This window comes from Venturia canescens, chromosome 5 (genome assembly GCF_019457755.1).
Source record: "Venturia canescens isolate UGA chromosome 5, ASM1945775v1, whole genome shotgun sequence".
NCBI lineage: Eukaryota > Metazoa > Arthropoda > Insecta > Hymenoptera > Ichneumonidae > Venturia > Venturia canescens.
In genome coordinates this window covers 14,211,544-14,238,431 of record NC_057425.1, presented here as the reverse complement: position 1 = coordinate 14,238,431, position 26,888 = coordinate 14,211,544, and the positions used below count along the sequence as shown (strand labels likewise).

Below are 26,888 nucleotides of genomic sequence, written 5' to 3'. Positions count from 1 at the left end.
CTTATATATTCCCTCATGATATTTAAAAAACGTGACAGAAAAGCGTGTGCTTCTGGGTTCGTCTGGTTGGACAGCTCGAAATTCTTGCTTTAAATTGTGGCGATTCACGTATACATACTCCTACATTTACGGATATAAAACAGAGTATGAGGAAAACAACCGGTTTTTTCTTCTCTGTACGCCCCGGACTGGCCACCCTCGTTGCCTCGTTGCTACTCCCTGCTTTTCACCAACCACTCTCCTTGATGTATACACACGAAAACACACGAACACACACACATACACATCATTCCATGCTTTCCGAACTTTGAATTTTATGGCGGTTGTTCTCTGCGCTAGGCGACGGTTCAGAACTGGCCATGTTCTACGGAAACCTCTCTTTCGCTGGAGTGCCCTGTCGCAACTCATTCTCTCACTTTTTATTCTAACTTGACGCGATATTATATAATCCAGATATATAAACGACTGGGGCAAAATGGATCACTGCTTGAGAGTGTGCCGTCGAAAACAAGATTTCGGTTTTCGAGGTAGAGTTTACCGAAACGTTTATATTTAAGAATATGATTCATATTTTTGAAATACTGAAACTTGATAAATATTCTCTCGAACGAAAGATGATATTCCTATTCTTTTTTTTTTAACTCGTGCTTTATATCCTGCCTCTCAATTCCATATTGCCCCGGTTCTCTTCTTGCATATTTGGATGCGGCGAAATTTACGTGGCTCAGCATTCATTTTTCTCCCGATTTTTAAATATTCTTCCAACATCTCTCCCATTTTCTCTCTTTCATACCCACCCTCTTCTCTAACCGCTCTTTTCTCTCTCTCTCTCTCTCTCTCTCTCTCTCTCTCTCTCTCTCTCTCTCTCTTTCTCTCTCTATGTCGGTCTATACGTGCGCGTAAATATCCATTGCACCTCTCATAAATCATAGCATAATACGATCAGCCCTCTCTTCCGAAGTTTATCCTTATCTTGTCCAACATCGTTATTGCAACAATACGTTAAAGGGATATCGGCTCGTTGATTTATTGACCAGCACCTGAATTTTCCAGGAGATACTTGAAACCTTTTCTGCTTCAACAGGACTCCGTGTTTCATTATATCGAAGTTTACATTGTTGGTTTACAACGATGCTGCCTTTATTGTGCTTTACTCATCATTTTTACTTACAATTAGCACGAAGTTGCTATCAGAAAAATGCAAACCCCAGTTTTACCACAATCCTTTTTTCTCCACATTTTCATCTGGTTTACAGCAATTTAGAACCGAAAAGTCGAAGTTTATTTGTTGATTTGTTTTTTTCAGGCGTGACACATGCCATAAGATGTTACAAATGCGGACAGTACAATGACGGAGTCGGAAGCATCACTCCGTGCATCAATTACACGGCTTACATGCACCTTGAAGAATGTCCACCTGCATCGGAATGGTGTATCGTGAGTAACATTTTATCGTACTCATATTTTATTGCAAACTTCCATTGTTTGCCGACTAATCAATTTGAAAACTGATATTAATTATTTTCGTTGTGTCGAATGATTAGAAAAGGGATTGGACGGAAAGCTTGCCAGAATCTCCGCTCAAATGAAATTTTTCCTGTTTACATAATATTTTCAATAGTTAAATGGTTATCTCAGAATTCTTGAATCCTCCGGGTACAAAGGGATATGTTGCAAGAAAGTTTGGCCCATAACAGGATAACCGAAAAATATGAAAAGAGAGAGGGAACATCTAGAAAAGCCACTCGTTATGTCTAAATTTAACGGACGTCCCGGCGCCGTGGGCGTCTTGACATTTTTCCAAAGGAATAACAAATGACGTTATTTACCGTCGCGCTTTTACTTCTCTCGTTCCGATCGTTCGAGAGACCCTTTCCGATGCGGAGACACGAACTATCTATGAACGTCTCTCCTTTTGAATTTCATATCCCTTCCGATATTCCCCTCTCCTTTTCCTTCCTTTCCTTACATGTGATCGATATACATTTTTATCTGCTTCGTCTCTTCATTTTTTATTCTCCCTAGCAACGATTACGATATCCTCTCACCATTTCCTTTCCACGTTTTTATCACGACTTACCGAAAAATTGGCTCGATCTTTTTCGTTCAGTCAACCCTGCCTCTTGACGTATCTCCACTCCATCAACTACCGAATACCCTGAGGTGTGAAAATCACGAGATTTTACAACTCCCTGACTCCACCCTTGAATTTTACAACGTACTTCCTCTCACTGCCATTCTCTTGCATGTTTGACGAAAATACCACCACTGCCTAATAAAAAATCAATCTTTTCTCATCTCTCTTCCTTAATCAGCTGTGCCGTCTCATTTTTTAATATTTTTCCCCTTACGAACGATCGGGGATTTTATTTATTATAGTTTGTCGATTGAGAATTTGTCGAAACGATATTTGCTTTACGGATCGATTCAGATAATTTTACTTTTTTTTATTCTACCCTCTACGCAATCAACTCCAAAACTTTCTTTTTCCCATTTCATCTTCAATGATTATTCAGCAATTTATTCGATTTGCTGAGCGAGAGTTTGACAAAATCAGATTTGCATTATTCGGTGATGTATTTTTTGTGTGGTTCTTCGATTTGAAAATCCAACGAAAATACCACAGAGAGAGTTTCCCCCTCGATAATGGTATTTCGCGCCTTTTCCTCGAGATCAATTGATATACTACTTCACACCGATTTCACCACATTTCTTAAAGCTATTTGACTTGAGATGTCGATTTGTGTACTCTGAATATGCATCCTTCGATATGAATACGAGAAAATTTGAAAAAATTAGCCAACGCAAAGAGAAAAGTGAAGCACAGTTATATATGAATGAGGAAACGAGAAATCGTTGTCATTCATTTTTTAAAACTTATTCGATACTGGGAAATTTTGAATTGAAATTGTAAGATTTTTCATCAGGCCAAGCTATATAATTAAGAGACTCGGTAGAGTTTCGGTAACTCCTTCACAAGAAAAATTTACACACGTATACATGTCGTTCAATGTTGAGGAAAAAATGCTCTTTGTAACAAACTAGATGCTCCACTTTGTTCTTACGAAACGAAAGAGCGAAACTCAGCGAACTTTTTCATGGACCAGAATTGGATATACAATTCTCGTAGAATATTCTCACGAAGCTCGGACTAGTCGAAGTAGCCATTACAAAGGTACTTTAGTGCTTTATTGAAAAAACCTTAAGTTGTATATCATTGATAAAATACAGCATTAATGCTGTAAAAAAACTAGAGACTACGAAATAAAATATCGGAAAAGAGATTGGACGCAAAAAATTAAGATGACAAAAATTACAAAAAAACTTACAAACGAAAAAAATTGAAGACCAAAAAATTGAAACAAAAAAAATTTGGCCCCTGGGACTTGACGAATTTTTTTCTTCTAGCTCGCATTATCTGAGCTATCCTTATCTTGGACTCACGAATTCGAAAGTCGAGTACAACGCCATTTTCATTCATGCTGTATTTTAGGTTTATTTGACAACTTTTTTGCAATCTCAATCTGAAATTTTATGGGATATATTGAAAAATTGAAACAATGATCGTGGAGGCTCACGAAGCTCTTCGCTACGTTACGAAAATCTGAAGATAGCACTGGCACACAAAATAAAGCAGTCTACACATTCATCTACACCCATCTTTCTGTATGTATTTTGTCACGCTAAACCCGAATTCGGGGTCAAATTGGTCAATATTTCTTCAAAATTTCGAGTCAATTCCAAAATTCCGTAGAAATGGATGAAAATTACGAAAAATCGCCGTTGTCAAAAATTTTGTTGACTCAGATCAAGTTTAATTTCCAGAGTATAGACGTATGTTTCGTCCACCCTTAAAACTTTGAGTAAGTTGCAGAAAACCACTGAAAATGCGTGAAAATTGTGAAAAATCGCAGTTGTGAATATGAGAATTTCTTTTTTCACTTAGCCCATGTATGTTTATCATGTATCTTAAACCATTAAATCCGAATTTGGAGTCGGCTCATCTTAACCATGTATCGAGAGTGGAATGCAGCAGTAGCGATAGAGATGTTGTGAGAAAAGAACTTCATTGCTGATCTTTCACTGTTTTTCTTTTGTAACGCGCTCTTATTTCTTCGAATGACCTATGCAGAGGGTTCTCCTCTATCTCTTCCTTGTTTCTCTTTTTTTATCTCTCGTGCTTCAACAATTTAATCAAACGATCAAGACACGAGTGATATGGAGAGTCGGCATCGGGGAAGGTAGAATATCAACATGATGAAATCCTTAAAAAATGGCACTTTATGTGTGTCAATAACATTTCTCTTATGCTTATAACCAAGACTCTTCGAATTGTTCACCAATTTCCACCGTTTGTTGCAATTTATTTAACGCTTTGAGGGTGTACTGGACAACCCAACCTCGGATTTGAATTTGCCATAAAATATTCTCTGAATCGTTTACTCGTTTGATTTCGTTGAAATAAATTCATTTGGAAATTTTGATTGCGATTAGGGAAAAACTAATTATCTGACAGCGTCTGGATTTTGCATCCAGGAAGTATCTATATTGATTCTTACTATATTGCAAATAACCACTGTTCGAATTCTAAAAATGACGACTATATGGATTCGTGAATAAACAGGATTCGTATTCGCGGATTTTTTCTCCATTAATGATCGGGACGTTTCCGCTGATCAGGGGAAAAATGAGTTTTTCCCTGATTAAAGAATAAGGTTCAAAATTAATTCAAAACCCAACTGACACAATAATAAACGGAAATCCACGAACATGTCTGTAGTAATAACCTCATCGCTGCTACTGCGATTCTAGATCATTTTCCTAGTGGCCCCCATCGGTTTTTGAATGATGAAGGAAGGAAGAGACTAGATCGATTTGGAAAAACCAAAAACCAAAATGAAGCTTAATCTGTCTAGAATACGATAGGATTAATTTTTTTTTAAACTATTTGTCAAAAAGGCACGGAAACAAGCAAAGTCGTGAAAAAAAAAACTTTTTTACATAAAAAATCATAACTCGTCAATTTTAAAGATAGTTGAATGAAATTTTCAGGAAAGTACGATTACTACATATAAGTACATAAAAAAATAGTACAATATTGGCTAACTGAGGAAAGGTATTTTTTTGAACTAATAAACATGAGAGACTTTGGAGTGAAAAACTGTTTGTTTAATCAAGAAAATATATTTAAAAAAGTATACATACAAGTTCTGCATGGTAGAAGAAATGTCTTTCAGTTTTTGAGAACGTTTGTTCGATATCTCCACACTAAATACACAGAGCAACCCTCTGTTCATCGCAGATTGGCCTTTGACAGAAGTGACTGAACCGTCATGTATTCCGGTCTTTGTGTCATGGGTATAGTCTGCACCATTTGTGAAGTTGAAGTGGTCGCCATTTGTAGACAATTGGTCGGATGAAAAGAATGGAAGTCCCATAAGAGGATGTGATTCCGATGATAAGAAAAATTTTAATACAACGCAACCACGTTTTCCTCGCTTCTTCGAGGGTATCTGCAGGACTCAAAGTAGGCATTTTCGCAACTGCCGAAGAAAGTAGTAGTCGTTTATGGAGGGATATTCGAAAAAGAACTTTCAACTCCCAGGAGTTAAAAATGCTTTTTCTCGTTACTGCCAATCGAACGTCTCGGAAGAGGTGCTCACCCAATTATGGCAAAACATCACTTTAAGTCCGTATGTAATCATTAAATTTTTGTGGCTTCTCCATCTATTTTTCACGGTGTTTTTTGTACATTTTTTTGTCAATGCATGCGGACCTACCGTTCTGGAATTTTCTTCGCCTTTCATAGTTACGGATTTTGTTGAAATTTCTCTATACACACAATCTCAATGGAATCGAAACTATGTGTATATCGGTGATCCGTTATCCGCCATTTAGCATGTAAATTGACAATTCTATCTCCGCCAAAATCGGTCGGAATTTCACATGAACTGGTACAGAGTCATGGAAAATCTACGCGTTGATCTTGCGAAGCGAGAGGCAATTTGGAGATGCCCTGAAACACGATTACTCACCGAGTATTAACGGATAAATGAAGTCGACGCATTGATTGATACGCCCTGGTTCTCTCACCGTGCACTATCTTCGATATCTCTCTCTCTCTCTCTCTCTCTCTCCCTCCCTCCCCGAACTATCCTCTCGGAAGTTGTGTCCTTCTATAGATTCTCTCAGTTAGCTCAGGGCAATGGAAAATCGAAGAGGTGAATTCGTACCCTCGGGGGGTTATGGCTCGCCATTCCTCGTGAGATTTAATCCTCGTGTTGGTTCAAACAGTTATTGGAGCCCCGATTATTAACGCCACATCCACCTCTGAGAACTAGCAATAAAGAAACTCGATCGATGTTTCGGTGTCGCTCGAACTATTGAAATATAAAACAACTTTGTTTCTCGTAATTCCAGTTACATTTTTTGGCCCGATAAAATATCGGAAATTGGTGGGAATTCGTTTGGCTCCTTCATCACATTCTAATTTCACGCAGTCTCCGTCCGAAATAAAGGCAATTCGATTAATTCCAGGGCTCCAAACTTAAATGCTCATTCAATAAAATGAATTTTCGTTCAGCCAACAATAAAAGTGTTCGTCTTTGTGTAGCTCTCTTTTGTCGATTAAAGTTATATGCTAAAAGTCCTATTCTAAAGTGAAATACTCCACGAAGAAAGTCACAGAAAAAGACAGAAGGTTGAACCGTCCGAATAAATGACTGAGACAAAATTGTGGTGCGTATAAAATCGGGTTGCTGAAACACAAATATTTAATTTGGGTTGTGTCACCGTTTCGGTCGATATCGATGGTTGAAATAAACGCGTTGAACGTCGAGACTTCAATTGACGCTGTAATAGTTCATAGGTTCTGGAAGCCGCGACCTTTCTCTCTCTCACACTCCCTGCTGCTCCACCGCCCCTCTGTCGCTCTCTCGATTGCATTATTAGTTTCGTCGATTTCGTGACTCAAGTCCTCAGGGGTATTGAGCTTGTTCCACCCAAGAGTATGGGCGGCATCATAGGGTCAGTATTTACGAGGATTGGGCTGCTGTACAAGATTCGTTGATATATATGTCCACATTGATAGCAACTCTACGAGCCTGTTTCATAGTGTGTGCAGCCGTATGCATGGGAATGGAAGAGAGGGGAGGAATGAGGCACAGTCTCTGGAATCGATCGAGAGAGAAGCTTCGTGATAAAGGGAAGGAGTGAGGCTCGCGAGAGGAACGACGTAACTCAATGCTACATGCGGGGTGGCTGGCTGTATAAAAGAGAGGCAGGGAGAGCGTGAGAGAGAGAGAGAGAGAGAATTGGGACTCTCCCTTGGCCCAAGTTCGTCCAGTTCGCCTCTAGAATCGACTATTAATTAATGCTCAACCGTACGTCTGCCTTACCTGTATACATACAAACGATGATTTCACTCCTCTCTTTCTCTCCCCGGAGCTGCTTATTAACATCACGAACTTGTCGCTTTCTCTCCACCCTTCCGCTTTCTCTTGGTCGTTCTCTGTAGCCTCCTTGCGTCAACGTCTTACCAACAAAAGGGCTCAACTAAGATCCCTCTTATCAGAGCTTGCGGAGAGTTGTCCCACCGGAAAATCATACGTGCAACACCGGTCCACGAACTCACAGGAAATCTCAGGAGATTAATACCGACGTATAACTTGTAAATACCATTGTGCTATATACTCTCCTCCTTCTCCCACCCTCTCCCTTGACTCACATTATTCCGGCTACGTACGACATTATATAATTCGACGTATACGTCCACCTCGGTTAACTCTAATATATATAACAGCTGTTGGTTACGTGCTCTCCACTATTCTGTCATTATACGTCGTCCCACATGCTTCCCCGTTTTACCGGTAGGAAAATTAGGACGCTAAGGTTTACGCAATGCGGAAAAACTCAACAAAAATAATATTCCTTCTACCGTTATGAAGCTTCTTCTCATGTGCTCTCGTTGCTTTATTTCGTGTGAGCCAGCTGTCAATTCAATTCTCGCATATTCATAAAGAGAATTATTAAGTTGAGTTTATGCTAAAGTTGAGGGTGAAAATCACTGATTCGCGCAAACTTAGGGGCTCGTGTAAGCATCGTTTTGTTATTACTTGTAAAATATTTTCTCCAGTTTACAACGCGTTAAAATTCAAGCGCACCATTCTATGGCTATGCATAAAATTGCTGTACGAGGGTTTTTATTTTGAAGCACATCATCAAACTTATGAAACGATCGACAAAACTTTTTTATAACATACATCCTAAAATTCTGATGGAAAATACATTTTTTTCAAAACGTTTCGAACCGATAAGAAAAAAGAAAGTGCACCGTAAAATTCTACTTTTATCGTACTATTCTTACATTTATTGAAATATTTTACTGCTGATTGAAATTTAATACCGGGCGCTTGGAAATTTCGTACACCGCACAACAATATTAAGTTTGGGCCCAACCGTAGCCCCGCGCATCACATCCCAATACTATTTTTAGTTCGAGTTACTAAAAAATACGTAATGGATCGAATAAATAAAGTTTAAAATTGTATTGGACAACGATTTTTCTACGAGCGAGTGAAAAAGAGGTAAAGTTTTTTAAAAAATCATCATATTTGTTGTGACGAGACCGTCCGATCGTTCAGTGCTCCGTGACTGCACTTTAATCAAGAGCCTCGTTGTATCATCGCCTCTCAATTCCAATACAATGACAGTTTTAGAGGTATATCTTTATAGAATATCATATATTGATGTTTGAGATAAAATGTATACGTAAAAGAGAGAAAAAATTATCTGTAGAGACATTTGAGAAGTGCGGAAATACGCGAACTGAAACGCGACAGAGAAAAGGATACTTATGCACGTTCATACACAGACGCGTTTAGAAGAAAAGCGCAGAGACAATCTCGGCTACGAGATCGAAACGCGTTCGTTATATTTAGCGCTTCCTGTTCTTCTCTATCCCTGTGCCATCGGAGAGATTGCGCCAGTGGACTTTGCAGTTGCAGTATCGAGGGTACCGGAAAGTGCATCAAGGACTGAAAGGATCGGCGGTGAAAGAGGAAAAGGGAGAGGGGGCGAGAGAGCAAGGCAATAGTTTTGCTGATCCAGCCGAGCCATTTTGAAATCTGCATAGAGATTGACCGCGATGTTGGAATGTCAAAACTCTTGATATCCCTGGCTCTCGGATGCTGTCCATTCCCTTAGCAGTAGCCGTCCATTCGATTATTTACTTTCTATTCAACGAAAAATCGAGCACAATCACTCTTCATCTTTCGACTTTTCGCTGTCTCGCTCTCTATTTTAAATAATTGCAAAAACGCCTTAAACGAAATTCTCCAAGGCCCAAATTCAGGCGTTATGTTTCACATTCAACGAACAGTCGAACCTTGGGAATACACGCTCGATATCGGTTCATCGAAACTGGCAAAAATGCGAAAAATGAAGGAAGGCCTGGAAAATATGGCTGAAGCATCGGAAATATCGCTTTCCGGATATCACCTGATGTTCAACGATTATTGTATATCCCTCGCGATTTCACAAGCTAGACTGACAGCATCGAGCAAAAATTCAGAGTATGTCCTATTCAGCCCACCCTCTTTGTCTCTCTCTCTCTCTCTCTCGATGTGCCGAGCTCTAGATTCCAACTCTAGAATGAAATATCCGGCCTGTCGGGTCATAAATATAAGAACGCAATATTACTGGACCATGTTCAACCGAAACTATATACATGCTTCACAGTCCAGTCCGCCATAAGTTTAACTTATACGGCGCGACCAGGATTAATACTTTTGAGGCCGAAAAACATTCTACATTGAAGATTGCTTTAGCTGCAGGCCTGTATTTCACAAATGGCTTTGATCGCGTATTTCATTCATTTACTTATGATAATCATCGTTTCGATATTCGAATCACGCATCCACTGATGGAGAATCAACGTATCCTTGGATACAATCAACGACCACAGGAACAGCTTGATCAAAATTCTATATTTAGTTTCACGAGACTTCATTTTTCTTCGCATTACATTCGACCAATTTTTGGCACAGATCCAAACTGCTCGATTCTCGTTACTCGTCAATGTATTCGATCAAATTTGAAGCGAATCTTATAGATTTTAATGTGCATTATTATTTATATGACTCAACTTTAGCGCATGACTCTGCTAAGCTCATTAACGACGGTTCCGTACGAGCCTCATATTTTCGTATTTTTTCGACTTTATCTTTTCACGTTCGCTTTCATCACTTCGTGGGGACGTTGGAGGTTCTTGTGGCTCACCATGTAAGTGTGGTGGCCTGTGAGCGATCGAAAGCCCAGATACGAGCAAAGGTCTCAACGATAGAGAGAGGGAGAGAGGAAGATGAATAAGAAAAGATACCTATAGCCCCATTAGGGTTACTGGAACGAAAGACCAAGTTCTGCCGGAGCCCCCGTTATTTTTCACCTCATTGAACACTTCGGGCCATTATACCGCAAATCTCTTCATAAAAAGAGATACTCAGACGTGAAATTTCTGTGTAGGCGTCGATATTTAAGTTTTTTTTTCAAAGATCGAAGAGTTTAGAAAAAATAATCAATGACACTCAAACAAAAGTATTCTTTCGGATCAAAGAATTATAGAAACCGTAAATAATCATCGAGGTAACTCGATCGAAGAAAAGTTCGACGCTGAAAAAAAATCTCACGAAAAATGTCCTCAAAGATGTCTAATTGCTCGGTGGCCTGCTTTTTCATCCCTGTTTATTAACCTTTGCCTGTGGCCATTGCCTCCTTCAAAACTTTCACCCAACTCAAATAGCTCTTTTCTGCTTGTTTACGAAGTATTTTCGATGACCTTTCACCCATCCATCGAAGCTCGTGTGACCGTATCGTTGAACCTCAAATTAGAAGGGCTCAAAGGTAGCAACACATCCTTCTTTTAAAACGCGTTGTTTTCTTTTTTTTCCTCCAAAATCAACACGAATATGGGGGTTTTTCATATTGCCTAGATTCTCAATAGCAACAATTCATTTCATCTCGCATCGTGGCTGAAAATGAGAAAAATAATAAAGAGTACTTTGGTAGAGGGACGCCTCCGTGCTTACTCAGTGCTGGGAATCCTCTTTGAAAAACAGGACACGACGACCCACCATATACGAACCCTCTATATGCTGGCTGTATTGGGATCGATGTTCCCAGCTTTAAGCCAGAGGAAAAAAATATAATTTAGTATGCAGACGAGACGTTGACGGGAGTGTGGGGTACAAAATATATGCCATCGGAATACCGATTAGTTGGAAGAGAAATGCATGTAGGCAAAAGAGTGAACGAAAATAGAGGGAGAGAAGGGGAGCGAGCGCGAAATATAGCAATTATTTTCTCATCAGGAGACCGATCGAACGTTTACTTACCCGTTCCGCGAGCATCGTGCAAACACGAATTCGCCTGCATACACATGCGATTCAATACGTTGCACGAACATAACTTTCTGCCTGACATTGGAAAAACATCGTTGTGCCGTAGGAGTTATCCTGAAATTCACTCTTCAAGCATGGCGGGCCGGACAGCCGCAATAATGTGGATTTTTCGAGTGGAAAGTCCTTTTCTATGTCCGTCTGCGATACAAATTTCTCGAGATGTTAATTGAATTATGAAGACCAATCCGGTTCCTCGATAAGGAGATGTGGGAGTGGCAAGTGTGATGTGATAACGCTTGAACCTATCGACTGCCGCGAGAAAGGCGGAGCTGCTCCTCCCCCCTCTCCGCTTTTCTCTTCCGCACTTCACTCAAATTTTTTTCAAGTGCAACGGGTTGACGATATCATTGGTCAATTAGTATCTCATCACAGGTGCATCAGAAAGTAGAACAACCGAGAGCTTTTTCTCGCTCGACTAAGCGACTTGCACGTATTTGCAAACTATGGCTATATATGTGCGTTAATATGACAGTCGTTTAAATATTTTTGACACTCGTGCTCTCGAAAACACACCTTTTGACAGAGTGCTCGTAACTTTTATGACTGTAAACGAAAAGTTCCTTTTTGTTTACAGATTTTACTTTTCATTTACATTACTTTTAGTTTTACTTATTTATTTGCTGGCTTTATAGTTACGCTTTGAGGTTTGTTTCTCCGCAACCATTTTAAAGGTATCGCGTTATTACGTTTTGGCCAATCCGGTGTTGTTATTTTCCTCAATATCTATCTAGCTAAAAACATCGATCATTCGTCTGTTTTATATCAATTTATATGTAATTTGTATATCTACGTATATTCATTTAAGGTAGATGGGTGAATATTCGCTATCCAAGATTACGCGATGATATTTTTGATAGGCAAAAATAAATACGTACTGGATAGACTTGCAAAATTTCGACGCTAGTTATCGCGTAGTTTAGCAGCAAATTAATTATTGAATATCGACTTTTCTCTGATACTTATCACTCCGGCATATGAGAGCCGTACACACATGAAAAGTTATTGAATTTTTTCGTTATATCCAAGATTTCGCAAAACAAAATCGATCGTTGTATTTCGTGGATATTCAAGAATACATGAGTATTTTAGTTTTTAAAGCTTGCCATTGAAAATCGGCTGAAATATGAAAAAATATCTGATGAGAAATCATTCGGATTATACGACAAATGGATCAGTAACATTTGACGACACTGCATTCAATATACGTTCGCATCTGACGTTAGTTCGACCTTTTGATCATATTTTGTCGTTTGTTAGATTCGCCACGTTTTTTGTAAATTTTTACAAAACGACGATTTTTATCCCGGCAAACTTTTTGATCGTTCATTTTTTCATTTTTCTCCACTGCAATACTACTTTGGACAGTAAACTCACTTCATAATCTATAAAATTTGTAAACAAAAGTGACAGTGTGACATCAACAGCAGCGGCAGCTGCTGCACCACACTAGTCAAAATGAACTCTTCAAACGTCTTTTTAATAATAAAATCGTATAAAAATATTGGTTCTTTACCAATTATATTTCTAAAATAATAAAATTATTGTTTTCAAGCAAGCTTCGTCTTTTGAAATTTTCGAAAAATATAGTTGCTGCAAAAATCACGTATCCGTCACCCATCCACCTTAACTGCACGAGAAGAAAAGCGCCGTGTAAACGTAGTCATAAGCACCGTTCATCGCATTACCAAGGGGAGGAAGAGTTAAAGAGATTGTATCACGAAATAAAAATAATAAAAATTGGCTGAAAAAAATATTATGTTGACGAATAATAACAAAAGACTTCTGCAAAATTTTAGATGTTTTGATCTCGTAGTTTTTCAGTAATCTCACCGCCTGCCTTGCAGACTCGTGATCCGCCCTCCTTAATAAAAAAAATGCTTTTGTTTTTTTGTGCCTCTAGAAATACTAAAGAAAAGAAAACAATTTTTGTACGATGAAAGTACATAAATAATCGTTTTTCAAATATTATGTTTCCAATGTTTTACTTTCGACTCCATGTATTTTACTCCATTTTTTTTCAAAGAAGACTTTTTCACGCACTAATTTTAAAAAACAGTGTACGTTACACGCGTAAAAAAGAGGGAATATTAACTCGTATGTTAATTTTATTTAACTCCCGACTGCCCACTTGACTGAACACTTGTGAGGTAACATACTAATTCGAATGTTTTTATGTCTCTTCTGTTTTGAACGGTTACTTTCTCTAGTCCTCGCATTCATTTTTCTCCCAATTCGAGGATTCAAATGAAATTTATGCAATGAAAGCAACGAATCGCTCGCAATCAAGAGACCGTATCGACTTTCAATTCTGCTCAAACATCATTCAATGAATGATTAACTGTTAATCAAACTTGAGTAATTTCGATGAAACACAGTGACAGACACTTTCAACAGTTGGATTGTAACAAAGAGGAGCAGAGACATCAGCGTCGACGGAAAATCTACTCGAATATATGTGTCGTGTTAAAAATGAAATTGGAACGTACCGCTCAATTATGTATTCATTGCTTGATTGCTCGGCGTTACAATGCAGCTATGCACGAGATCCTCTCTCTCTCTCTCTCTCTCTCTCATTGGTTTCCATTGAAACGAATAAAGTTTCATTCTCGCATGACATTGTTCGTCATGTTTTCTGACTGCAAACAAAATTCAGATCGACGCAGGTGCATCTTACAATGGAGCTATTGCAGAGATTTTTAAACGGGAGTTTCGCTGTTGTATTCATTTCTTAAAAGCGAAGCAGCGGGGCTGCGTACAAACAAAAGTTTTTTATCGGTTTGTCTCGAAGCAGATCTCAAATGGAAAGCTCATAACTTCAATGCGACGGCAAAGTGAAGCACATCGCGTCGAAACGACGCACAAGTAAATGGCAGCACCGACGTCACTGGGTTTCAAGCCAAATGTATTTATGTAATTCACCACGAGGGCACGGAACGAAATTGAACCATCTCAGATCCGTACCTGCTTAAATCGCGTGGGCTAAACCATTTTATTTTTCAGTGCTCGATATAAGTTCCGGTAGACGAGAGTGCATCGCCGATTTGCCAGCTCGCAAAATAACGTGTGTCTGCGTGTGTGCATGCGCAGCTCCAACTGTATGCAGCTTTTTCTCCCTCTTTCTTTTACTCTGTCTCGTTTTTTGTAGTTTTTGTTTTTTGTCTCGTTGCTCATTCTATTTCTCGCGCGCACGCAAATTGCGTCCAACGCGGGGAGGATTTAATATCCGTTTACCGTTTGCTACGACACCGTCGTTCTACCGGAATTTTTGTCCTATCGCAGCCGACCCTGTGCTCTTTCCCCAAACTCTTGCAGCCCCCCAGGACTTCGTTTTCGGTCCTTTCTGTGCACTAAATCGCGGGCCTGAGGCTCGCACTTCAAAGACTCGGGGCTAAATAACGGGAATAAAAGACTGCGCACACAGAATTGCATATAAATGCGGATATATATGCATACATACGTTGATGTAAATGTAGATTGGATAAAAGTAATATTCATTCTCGATTCACCCACTTCCCCCCCCCCCCCCCCCCCCCCGCCCCCGCCCCTCTCTCTTCGCACGTCTGATTACAAAAAGCCCGGCGATACGTTCATTCTCAATTGCAATTAGTGGCACCGACAAACGCTCCACTAAAAGTCGAACATTCTTTTCTCAAAAATCAACCAATTTCCGAGTGTCGGAGGAATTATGAGCTTTACGCATTAGCCTCGACATTCCCATGAAACCCTAATGTGTTGAAATAAAAAGGATGTCGAGTATTAATGTGCCAACGAGCTACTCGAGCGAGCGAAATGAAAAAAAAGTTATCGACTTTATTTCTCCTTTTTTCCTTCTTACCAGCTGCGTTAGCGGACTCGTGGGACTGTGCTTGCGACGGCGGGTGATCAATCACTCCATTCGTAACTTGTTTTTTTCTCAACTCCACTCGTTTTTTCTCATTTAGAACTGTTTTCTATGAAAATGAAACTTTTGTCTTAATCCGGGCTTGCGAGAGAGACTCCTGTAATTCCTGTGATATTACAGAAAAATCAATACGCTCAGTCTCCCCATTTATTCATGAAACGTCACTCGACTAAATTCCAAATTGCCGAACGTCAAATCCTCATTGTGCAAAAAAGCCCGGTTCAGACAACCGGAAAATCGGTCTTACGCTTCAATAAGCATGAAAGAATTTTTGTTGCAATTAACGCTTTTCCTGCCGGAAACATAGATTAAAAAGGTTGCTAATTTTTTACTTTCCACTTCCAATTTTTTAAGTCCCACCAGTTTGATGATCTGCCACATAAAACATGTCATAATTTCGAGTAACCTTTCAATTCCAACACACCAACATTAGGTTCGAGTGCAATTATGCGAGATCTTTTGAGCCTTCACTTTCCCACTGACAGTACACGAATATATAGATTGACATTTCTTTTTGCGATGAAACCTCGAGAGTAGCACAATGAAAAATAAAATGATGATAAAGTTGGTAGTAAAAAGTTATCGAAGGGTGTAAAGAGTGGGTTTTCACATGTTCCTATGTACCTACGCGTTTATGTCCGCAGCCTCCAATCGTTTCTTCAAGGATAAGGGAAGAAGTGCATGTACAAACGGAGCTCTCCATAAATTTAGTCAAGCGAAAAGTTCGCGTGCTGCGCATGACTCATTCTCGTGGCAAATCCTCATATTTTAAGAGCATTTTTGCCCTTTTTCCATTTACTCCTCTCTCTCGCTCTCTCACCATTCCTTGAACTTCCATCGTCTCATATCTTTCTTGCATTCGTGTTCAACGTTCTTACATCATCTCTTTCTTGAACTACGTGTTTTTATGCGATCTGTTTTTTTTCAGACAAACAAACTTACGTGAGGAAGGGAAAAAATAAAAAGAGAGAATAAGAAAGAAGGATAATCTACACTCGTGAACATTTTCCTGATTTTTGATAGTCTCGTTGATACGATAATCCTGCAGTATAGTGTATAACGCTTGAAATCATCTTCGAGATGAGCTCGTTCTCGAATATTTTTCTCGAGCTAATCGCGATGAAAGCAGCGAGCCGAATAAACGAATAGAGTTTTATTAATGCCTATACGTTATCTCTCGTTTTGTTTTACTGTTGCATTTACAACGTTCTAGTATTTTAACGTCTATCGTAACTCACAAAGTTTTCTCTTGCGCTCATAAAAAGTGCGTAAATTAGAAACTCCCACTTAACCCATTTCTACACGCTTTATTCGTCTCATAAATAAAATAGCCGTATGAACGAGTATGAATCTCGCTCGATATCAGATAAAAAATTTTTCGTATAAATAACCGATCCAATATCGAGAAAAATAACAACGATATTTCAGGGATACGTGAAGTTTTTTTTTATTTAGAGATATATATGGATAACTTCCAATTTTGTCCTTCATTCGTTTTATGCTTCTGTTTTTTTCGTGAAATTTGTCGTTCGTCATTGTCAGCCCTTGGCTGAGCGATACTGACACTTTTCACTTTAGTACGTACACAGAAAAAAACGATTCGTTTTGTATAGTGAGGGATACATTATTTTTCAAGAATTTTAAAGGTATTTAGGCACCGATTACAAACAACATGATATTTTTTGAATTTTTCAATTTTTCCTCTCTCTTGAGTTCTAAACAGTTTTACGTGAATAACAAGAATTGATGCACCCGAGAACTATATCTCGTTTTGTTTTCGAGTGTTATTCATCGTGTTAGACTAGTACTTACTGATAAGTGGAAATTTATTGTAAATCACAAATTTTGACCGTCAGCATAAAAAATTCGAATATACACCGAATACGCGTGGCATTTTACCATAAAAGTAGTTTTTTTTCAGGGTTGCTCGAGCATACTTCACAATATAAACATTTGAAGTGACTATGAAACCATTTTTTACTGTGCTTATAGAGAAAAACACTTTTGAGTCTTTCGATCAAAAGGTATGAGTATTGGTCTTTTTAGTATGATGGATAGAACAATTCTTATTACTGCTCTTCGAATTAATGCTGCAATTCAGTACGTATGTGTACTGTCCCTAAAATACTATGTTCGTAGTACTTTCCTCTAGAATTTTCAGCCTTGTTTTCTCTGTGCATATACGGAAAAATGTATATACATATTAATGGTCAGAGTTATTCGGTCTCTTTGTATAGAAAAAAATAATAACTCCATTGGTAAGCAATCTTTTGTTCGTTTACCCTGGTAACACATTTTTCAAAATGTTTACCCAAATGGTTACGTAGATAAAAAGGAAAAGTAAGCAAGTGGTACATCAGCTAGAAATAAAATATCCTTTTATCGAAGAAAACCATCGACGAGTGTTTGCGTTGCTGGTTTTACCGCGGGCGAGACACAAACGCCGAGCTGGGAATACGAGTAAGGATCTCTGGGGAAAATTGCATCCTCCACGGTATATTTTTCAACCGTTAGTCCTCGCAAAAGGGATGTACGAAAGACATTCGAGTTTCAGTAGAAAAGGCTTTTTTGATCAGACACGCCGCTGGGTTATTTTTTCTCTGACGAATACAACGACAGGCGTCGTTTTTATTCGGGACAATCGCGTATCTATTTTTAAGATTCGACAAACATTTAACGTTTATTTTATCATTGTTAATGGGTCTTTTGAATATTTAACTTTTTTTTCTCCCTACAGCCACGATTGAAAATTTGTGAAAAAAATACTACAGCAGCGGCACCGGTGGAAGACCCTTAAAATCTGATTTACTGAATTATTAATATCGGTTTCGAAAGATTCTTTTCATCGAGCGTCGTGGATACACAAAGAATATGGATCTCAGTAGCATAGATCGTTGTCCGGTCAGACGGTTCTATCTGACTTCCCCATATATTCGTCTATTCTTGTACGTGGTCGGTGAAGCACAAGCCCAACAGTATTATCCTCCTTGGTTCTTTTCAGAGCTGACTGTTCGTCTATCTTATCGGCACTCGAGAGTGCATTTAAAGTTTTCATCAAAATTGAAAGGATCACGTAACGTCCCGGCTCGCTCTTTTGAATAGACCATTTCACTCGGTTTTCTCTCCTTCAAGAATTTTCTATACCTATTATATCCAGGCGATGTCGAGTAGTTAATAGTGAGGAAAAATCGTCGATCTCTTTTTTTCGTCAACTCTCCTCTTTTCAGGCGTTTGACGTCAGTCGACGCGGGGGATGAAAAATGCGATCTGTAAAGTGATAAACAAAGCTGACTTAATCTCACATTCTTTCTTATGGATTCGAAATCACCGGTAGAACTAATGATCCGAATAATTAATCACGCCTCCAAAATATTCCTGCCATTTTAGCTCAAGATTGATAGCCTACTCAGATATTTATACGATCGAGATTAGCCCCATAAATAATGATAACCGATAAAAAGAACTTTACGATTTCCCATATCGTTTTACTGTATTTTATCCAGAAGCTCGCCGCCTTATAAAACGCGACATATCGGTCTTGAATTATACACTTAGGTCATAAATGGATTGGAAAAGTCGTTTCTTAGCATATGGGGCATTATTCTGCGTACGATGGCTCAGAACATACGACCGGAATCCTTTGTACAGACACAGAAATTTATTATCGGATTTTCACGCTTCCGTAAAGGCCGGAAACTGAACGTGTCGGGAATAAGAAGTCGGAATCTGCATATATTATCTGTTAACCAAAACTCTGTTTCATTTATGTATACCCAAGTCTTTCTTCATAAATTACGTTATTCTTCGAAACGTTAAAGGGTGAATTTGAATTCGCGATACACCACGATAACCACGAACTCTTAACACTTATTGAAAAAAAAATTAGTAACATTTTGTTTGTAGTACTTTTGTGAAATAAAAGTAAAATTCAATCTTGATATTAGTCGCTCTTGTTTTTCTGAGAGCTTAATTTGTACAAGGGTGCAGGAATTTCGTCGGACTATCCTAACCGTAGACGAAGAGACTTTTATACGAATATTTCGGATGAATACATAAAAAAAAAAATGCTGCAAATTAAAATTTGCAAATTGCTTTCTCAAGATGGTCAAGATGCACGATGTTCAAAGCTTACTGTACGAGGTGCTATATTTTTCATTTTGGCTTCCTCATAGAGGAAGCTTTGAGCATCTTGCATCTTGTCCACCTTGAGGAAGCAATTTGCAAATTTTAATTTGCAGCATTTTTTTTGTATACCAGGAAATAATGTATTTTCTCTACCTTCTTTTACGAACTTTAATTTATCTCTTTGTTTAAATTCATAAAAAAAAAACTAAATAACGAGCCATCAGAAAAAACAGTTTGCAACTTTCAATTTTCATCGTTTTTCTATTTACATTGAAATTAAATAATTCAGACAGCTTTGCTGGAAAGTATAGAGGAAGTACAGACTTATACACAATATCTTACAAAATGTCCAAAAATTGAAGCGATTAGACGATTTTTTGAAAAACTCATATTTTCGTAAAATTCAAAATGTCATAAAATTTAAACCGCTCAACCGATATTCCCCAAATTCAATAGCAACCTTCCTATTATAATAGTCTATTTATAAAAAAAAAAATATTAATAAATCTTAAAATTTTCGAAAGTTACAGCGTCGACACCCTTTTTATGAAAATTTCAAAACGTCCGCAGATTCGTAATTTTTTACAAGTTCTGACAAAATTATCAGAGAATAAAGAGCTTGTATAGATTAACATCTGTGCAAAACGGTAGCTCTGTATCTCAAACCGTTTCCGAGTTATAAGCGTTTTAATTTTGCAATGCCATAACACACACACACACACACACACACACACACACACACACACACACACACACACACACACACACACACACACACACACACACACACACACACACACACACACACACACACACACACACACACACACACACACACACACACACACACACACACACACACACACACATCCGGACATTTTTTCTGGATATGATTTTTCGATATTTTGGAATATTTTGAGTACATTGACATTGAAAACTGGAAAAAAAAATGTTTCATCGTCACAAAGCTTCCTGTATGAGGAAGCAATTTGCTATATTTTATAGCAGCGCTGTTCTATATCGCCATTCTATTACATTTCACCAAAGTGCATAGTAATTTTGATGCCGAAAGCAGTTCTCTCAAATTTTACTATGTACGACAAGCAAAATTTAGGTCTGCGACATTCTTACATCGAATGTATCGATATCGGAATGTCACTCGTGTCTTTGGCGAAATGTTAAAAATTGGTGAATCGGACTGGACAATTGCTTGAAATTTGACTATGTGCCACAGGTTAATTTTCATGTTTATACGGAGCAACGCCTCGTATAATTGGTGGGCGCATGAATTTTGCTATGTTATTGAGCAACATTCAGTGCGGTAAAAGGGAAAATACGAAACTAAGAAATTTTTCGTATACCACAGAGAAACGACTGCTATGTTATCACCTAAATTTTCATCGAATCATTTCATTATTTACTATGGTTTTGATCAAAATTCGCTCGGTGTTCATTATTGATATAGTACAACGCGTTATTTACTATAAACTGTGGTAATGGTTCCCCAAACTCTTGCATTATCTGACACACTCTGTAGCGATTATTATTATAATATCGATGTGGTCCAACGTTACTATAAAAATATAGTAATTTTTGCTATAAAAGTCTCTCCGTATTGCAAATGCACATTGCTATTTTTTTTTGTTTATATTATATCTTATATTTTTCACAACTGAAGACCTTGGGTCTCTGCGGCTGCTGGAGCCGGATTTCAGCAGTTTGTGTTTATTAATTTGAATATTGAGATCTGCTGCATCTAACTTTGAGCGAATCTCGTCTATGCAGCTGCAAATTGTTGGCTTTTGAATCGAGTTGAAAAGCCGTTTAAATGAAAGGTATAAAAATTCAAAGTGAAACTTTCAGATGTTATTTACTACTTTGATGAAAAAGTTTGCCTAGGTTGATCTCTCATTTCTAGTATTCGAATCGGTGCAAGTGACGAAATGCTTGCCCGAGGATATGAGAAACGCTCAGTGGATATAGTTTGGACGAGTACTCAAAGTTTAAGGAGGAAGCTAAAATCGATTCTTGTTTCTCTCACTGGACCGGGGTAGATAGGAAAGTGGTAAAACGTACTGCGTGCAAGAGACCAACCGGGGAGAGTGTCAAAGTAGCGTTTCATAGTAGCTATAACTGGTGGATAACTATGTTATCGTAAATTCGTAAGGAAGAGAGCTGTCGGAGTCTCGCTATGGTCAAGTGAACCGAGATACGAAATCGAGGCAACGGCTGGTCCATTCATCTACGTATAGGATTCAAGTGGAGCGTGGAGTTTATTCTCATCTCTCTCCATCGACATCGCTAAGAATTAACTCTCCCTTGGCTCACCGAGCTGACCGTTACTTCGGTGGGTCCGTCCCTCTTCGGGCAATGCTCGTGGAACTGATTCCCTCGGAGTTGCCATTTATCCTCGCAAGGTCTTATAATACCATGGTGGATTCCCTGAGATCATGTTTAATAAAAGTCTTGAAATTTTCAAGTTGATACGATTCGAAAAAATGAAAGAATTCTTCTTCATTTAATATTAGGGCTTTTCACATTTTCCAGAAAAATTTCCTTCGAATTTTAGTGAAAAATGAAAGTTTTTAAGTATCGTTGGAATTAGCAGCATGAAATTTTGAAGATAATTTCGTGATCATTTTTATATATAAAAACTAGATAAATAGATAGAGATTTGTTTCGCTGATTCTGGCATTGAATTTATGAATGGGAGCCAACAAAAAGACGGCCTATTTTGCAGTACACGTAGCTATGAAAAATAGTGGGCAATATGGAAAAAAAAGGAAGAAACGCTGCATTCCAACAACGCCAAGTTCAACATCACTGAAATGGGCGGTCTCGAGCGATGATTGAATCCTTTTTAGCTTCCTTTCTCCGTCGCAATATAACGACACGATATGCTATACGCGCACAACTGTACACTTCTTTCCGTACTCTCCATTCCCTTCATTCGCGATAAGACTGAGATAAAGTAGAAGATGAAGTATCGCGCGGGTGAGATTGAAAATTGCCGGGGAGTCTCGTCTGCTAGCTCCGTCATCTCACGTGGACCGTGAAGAAGAAAAAAACGAGGAAGTGAAAGAAAAAAGGGTAGAAATGAAAAAAAGGGTTAATGGTTTCTGTGTAGGTTAGGACTCGGTTATATTGCTCTTCGTACTTTTTCGCTCTGTGCACTTCTTCATAGCGGCCTCGGTTGCTCACTTTTCTTCCTCTCCCCCTCCCTCCCCCTCTTTCTTCTTTTTCACTTTTTTATATTTCACGTCACATTTGCCGACTTCTTTTTTCACAGCGCGAGAGCTTTCGGTGAGAGGCCTAACGTCCTACTTTTTTCCCGTTACATCTTTCTTCCTTTCTCTTTGTTTTTTATCGCGATAACTAGCTTTTCCCATCGCTCTTCCATCCCGCGTTGTCTTTCCTCCTGCCCCCTTTTCTCTGCGTTTTTTCTTTCTCAAGGGTCAAAAGAGGCAAAGCTTGAACTGCGTGTTTCCGTAAACGAAAAAATCTTCCCGCGCCAAATGTTGCGCAACCACGCGCTTCGGACCGCGTCGGTGGACGCTTTTTTTTTTATTTCTTCTCTTGTTCTATACACCCGCCTCATCTTCCCGTAACAACCAGAGAACGAAAAATTCTCTGTTATAGCTACTGTAACGCGCTATATACCGGCGAAGCACCAGCTGGCTCGTTGACCATTCGTTGAAGAAACGTAACCGTATAGTATTACTTTGCGGACTTGGACAAGAGGAAGTAAAAGAGAAGAGTTGGCAAATATATACGTGAGGGGGGGGGGACTGTATAATACTTGGAACAAATGTTTCTCGTAAGCTTTCCAATTTGACGTCTCAGCACAACACGTTTTTTCACATCTGCTATTTGACATAAAAAATCTAATTTCGTTTGACATCTTTATTTATATTATTCACAATGAATTATAAAACACTTAAGGAGGAACATCAGCTTCGCGTAAAGTGAGGTTATGTAAATACGAATTTCATTGTTTTTATCTTAATTATCTAGGTTATGTAAATCCCGTTTGCTTTATTTATACGGGATTAACCCCCAAAAATACGTCATTTTTGGGTGGAATTTGTGTGATATATATTTAAAAAATGGTACAATTGAACGACCTTAAATTTTGCACACATGTTCTTTAGAGTTCAAACTGTGGAATAATACTTTTTTTTCTAAACTATCATCATTTTTTATATGTTTTTGAGTGTGAAAAGATGGGGTCTGTAGAGTTATTTCCTATGCCTATAGGTGTTAAATATTCGAAGTTTAGAAATGATTTACTAAAAAATGGCTGAACGAAATGGATCAAAAATTGGAGAGGCTATACACTGAAAAAAAAATGATGTTGATTCAATAACATTGATGTTATTGAAGAAAAAATGATTGATCTTAAATCTAATGTTTTTGATCGAAATGAATGAAATATTGCTTCAAAGAAAATGTGGTTGTTGGTTGTTGTCAATAGCACGATGATATTGAAATTTTTCATTGATTCAACCAGACATTTTGTCCATTGAATAATATATGTAGATGAATTAATAAAATATTTAGTTGTTTCAAAAAGTATATGATTTTGAATTCGAACATATGATGCAAAAAAATATGTTATTGGAATAACAACACATGCATAATTCAATCAAGTAAATAGCTCTAATCAGGTTTGAAATACATTGTTTCTTGGATCCAACAAATATTTTCATTGCATTGATTTATGCAATTTGATAATTGATTGAAGTATATATAATATAGTGTGAACTTCATATTGACTGATTTGAAATAAATATTCATTTCAATCAATCTAATATACGCTTGTTTCAGTGTTCGGCATTATCGTACCGAATGCAGATTCTGTTCTTATGAGCAATTATTTTGTTCGATTAATAATATCAAATATTCGGACAAGAACATCTGCTATTTAGTGAAAAAAATATGTAGTTTAATGAACTACATTTTCCAATATATTCATTTAATTGTACCGATCTTACATTTCGGTGGCACTAATGAATTACAGATTTAATTGAATACATGCTATATTTTTTTGAATCAATTACTTTTTTTTCTCAGTGTGGAAAATATATCCAAAAATATGCTTGTTTCATTCAATGGAGTTTCTACCGTTTTTTTATGTTCGATCACGTTATTTCTCAATTCGTGAACGCCATTTTCATCCATACTTTTCGCAATTGACTTCCGGATACACTTTGTGATTTGTGCTTATTTTGTTTCCAGAACTCCCTTAATTTTACATGCTTAATTGAAATTTTCGCTCGCAAATTGTTTGTGACCGTATGAATATAAGCAAAACTGTTGATATGCGAAATTACTATGCCTATAGGCGCTACCGTGCCAATGGCACTCACCCAAAACGTACAGGAACAGTACGCAGAGAAAAAAAGAATGGGACAACGTTCGAATCGCGGCAAATGCGCCGAAAGTGCCAGCTGCGTGAATCCCATCATAATATATATACCATATACAGAGCTTTGTATTACGATCGAATCATATATACACTCACAGAGTGTCCCAGAATTCGAGGCTCCGATTCGCAATCGAGCGATCCCAAAATCGTTGGAAGCAACTGTGAGACCAGAACTAATCAACGTTTACATCAAACGCGGTTTACATCAATTGTTATGAAACACCGGAAAAAGTTGATGGATAACTGGATTTTATTCAAAAACTCTTTTATGCATGGTGTATAATTGAACTTTTTAATTGCTCTAACGAACGTTTTTTTTTAATCTTGATTCCCAAGTTGACTAGACGAATGGACGGATAAGCGAATGAGTTTATTTCGATGATACTTTGTTGCAATAATTTATCTTAGTATTCACAAACGATGTTTCTCTATGTGAGAAATCTTTTTCGTTCCTCATATCGAACGAAATATTTTTGGTTGAGAGAAATGAAATTAATTTCGTCCAACAAACAAAATTATTTCCCAGAGCATGGAAATGATTGTGTGCGGCAGAGTCTCCCGCGATTAAATCGAGTGAAACGTGTCGAAGGAAAGTGGTCTGTGTACCATTATTATAATTCCACATTCAATTATGTCTTGTAATTGGAAATAGATATTTAAAAAGGATTTCGAATGAATGCTAGGAAAGGTAAATTTGAGGTGAATATCCGGTATGAAAACTTGATGAAGATAGACGTGCCCATGGGACTTCTTGTTGCCGCATTTTTCGGTCGATCGGACAAAAACTGAGCCGGGGCTCGATCCGAAAACGAGTACAGGGAAGTGAGAAGGGGAGGGCGCGCATGTACGAGGTAGCTCGGAGTGTCGACCCGAATTTTACATCGCTCTTTTATTTGTCCCTTCTTTATTCTCCGACCCGTCATTCTCCTGACGATTTTTTGTCTCTGTACCACCTCCAAATTTGCAATCCACTATTTCGAGCTTCATTCTCGTTGATATACACGACTTTTTCGGAGACACGTGTGTTTGCGACGACCCTGTTCGTTGCCACGTGTTCCAAGGCACTCTGTGAGCCTCGGAACGATCTCTCGGGACAAAATGCGATCGTTACGGGCACGCTTTTCGCTTCCATCCTCATTTTTCGCATCTAACAATTTTTTTTTCTTGTGGCACACCGGCTCATTCTTCAAAGGAACGAAGAGACTTTCATCGTCCCAACTGTGGCATAATTACTACCGCCCTCTTTCTCTCTCGCTCTCCCTCTCAAAGAGGGACCAGTTTGGCCGGTAAGAGGTTTTCCGGTGATGTCCGTGTCGTACCGGTGGATATATATAACAACGGCGAAAAGAGGGGCGAGGGGGGGAGAAGAAGGTAAAGCCCGAGGTAAAGAGAAAATTGGAAGGAAACGCCGCGTGACAGCGACATATCCGCCTTTTTCCTTCATTCGTGAATATTTAAATGATTTAAGTTTCCTTTTTTATATCTATTTCCCATGATTTTTAATATTTCCTACGTCACCCCCGCCATGGAGTTTGCGGATATCGTCCGCGTATTTTACGCCCCATCGAACTTCCCGCCGTCGTTGTATTTATTCCTCCACCAGAGGAGATTTTTTCCCATGCATCGCTTACGCCGAGTTCATGAAGAAATAAATTGCTCAATAGAACGGCGAGGTCAATTACGTTACAACGCTGTTAACATGTTTTTTATAAAGAAATATTTATTCCAAGTATAAATACGAATGCCCCCAAATCGAGTTTGCCTGCGAGTTGTTTTTTATCCACTGCCCTCGATCCAGACGACACGGATACGTGCTGTAAATGTATGTTCTCCTTCTCCCGTCCACCTCTCGCTGTTCCACAGAAAAAGGATTTTAAAAAAAGTATGGTTATGCATAGAGGCAGGACAAAAGGACGATGAGAGACATTTTTATATGTATTTCTTTCGCGAGCATACGTTCTCCACGGTCAATAATATT

General features: G+C 38.4%; 1 protein-coding gene across 2 annotated transcripts in view; it reads left to right on the top strand.

Annotated features, from left to right (window-relative positions):
- Positions 1–26,888, top strand: part of LOC122410628 (uncharacterized) — a 141,977-nt gene that overhangs the window by 70,332 nt on the left and 44,757 nt on the right. For both annotated transcript variants that reach the window (XM_043418911.1, XM_043418912.1), the window contains exon 2: positions 1,307–1,437. In XM_043418911.1, the coding sequence (XP_043274846.1) occupies positions 1,307–1,437 (131 nt within the window). The remainder of the gene's footprint in view (positions 1–1,306; positions 1,438–26,888) is intronic.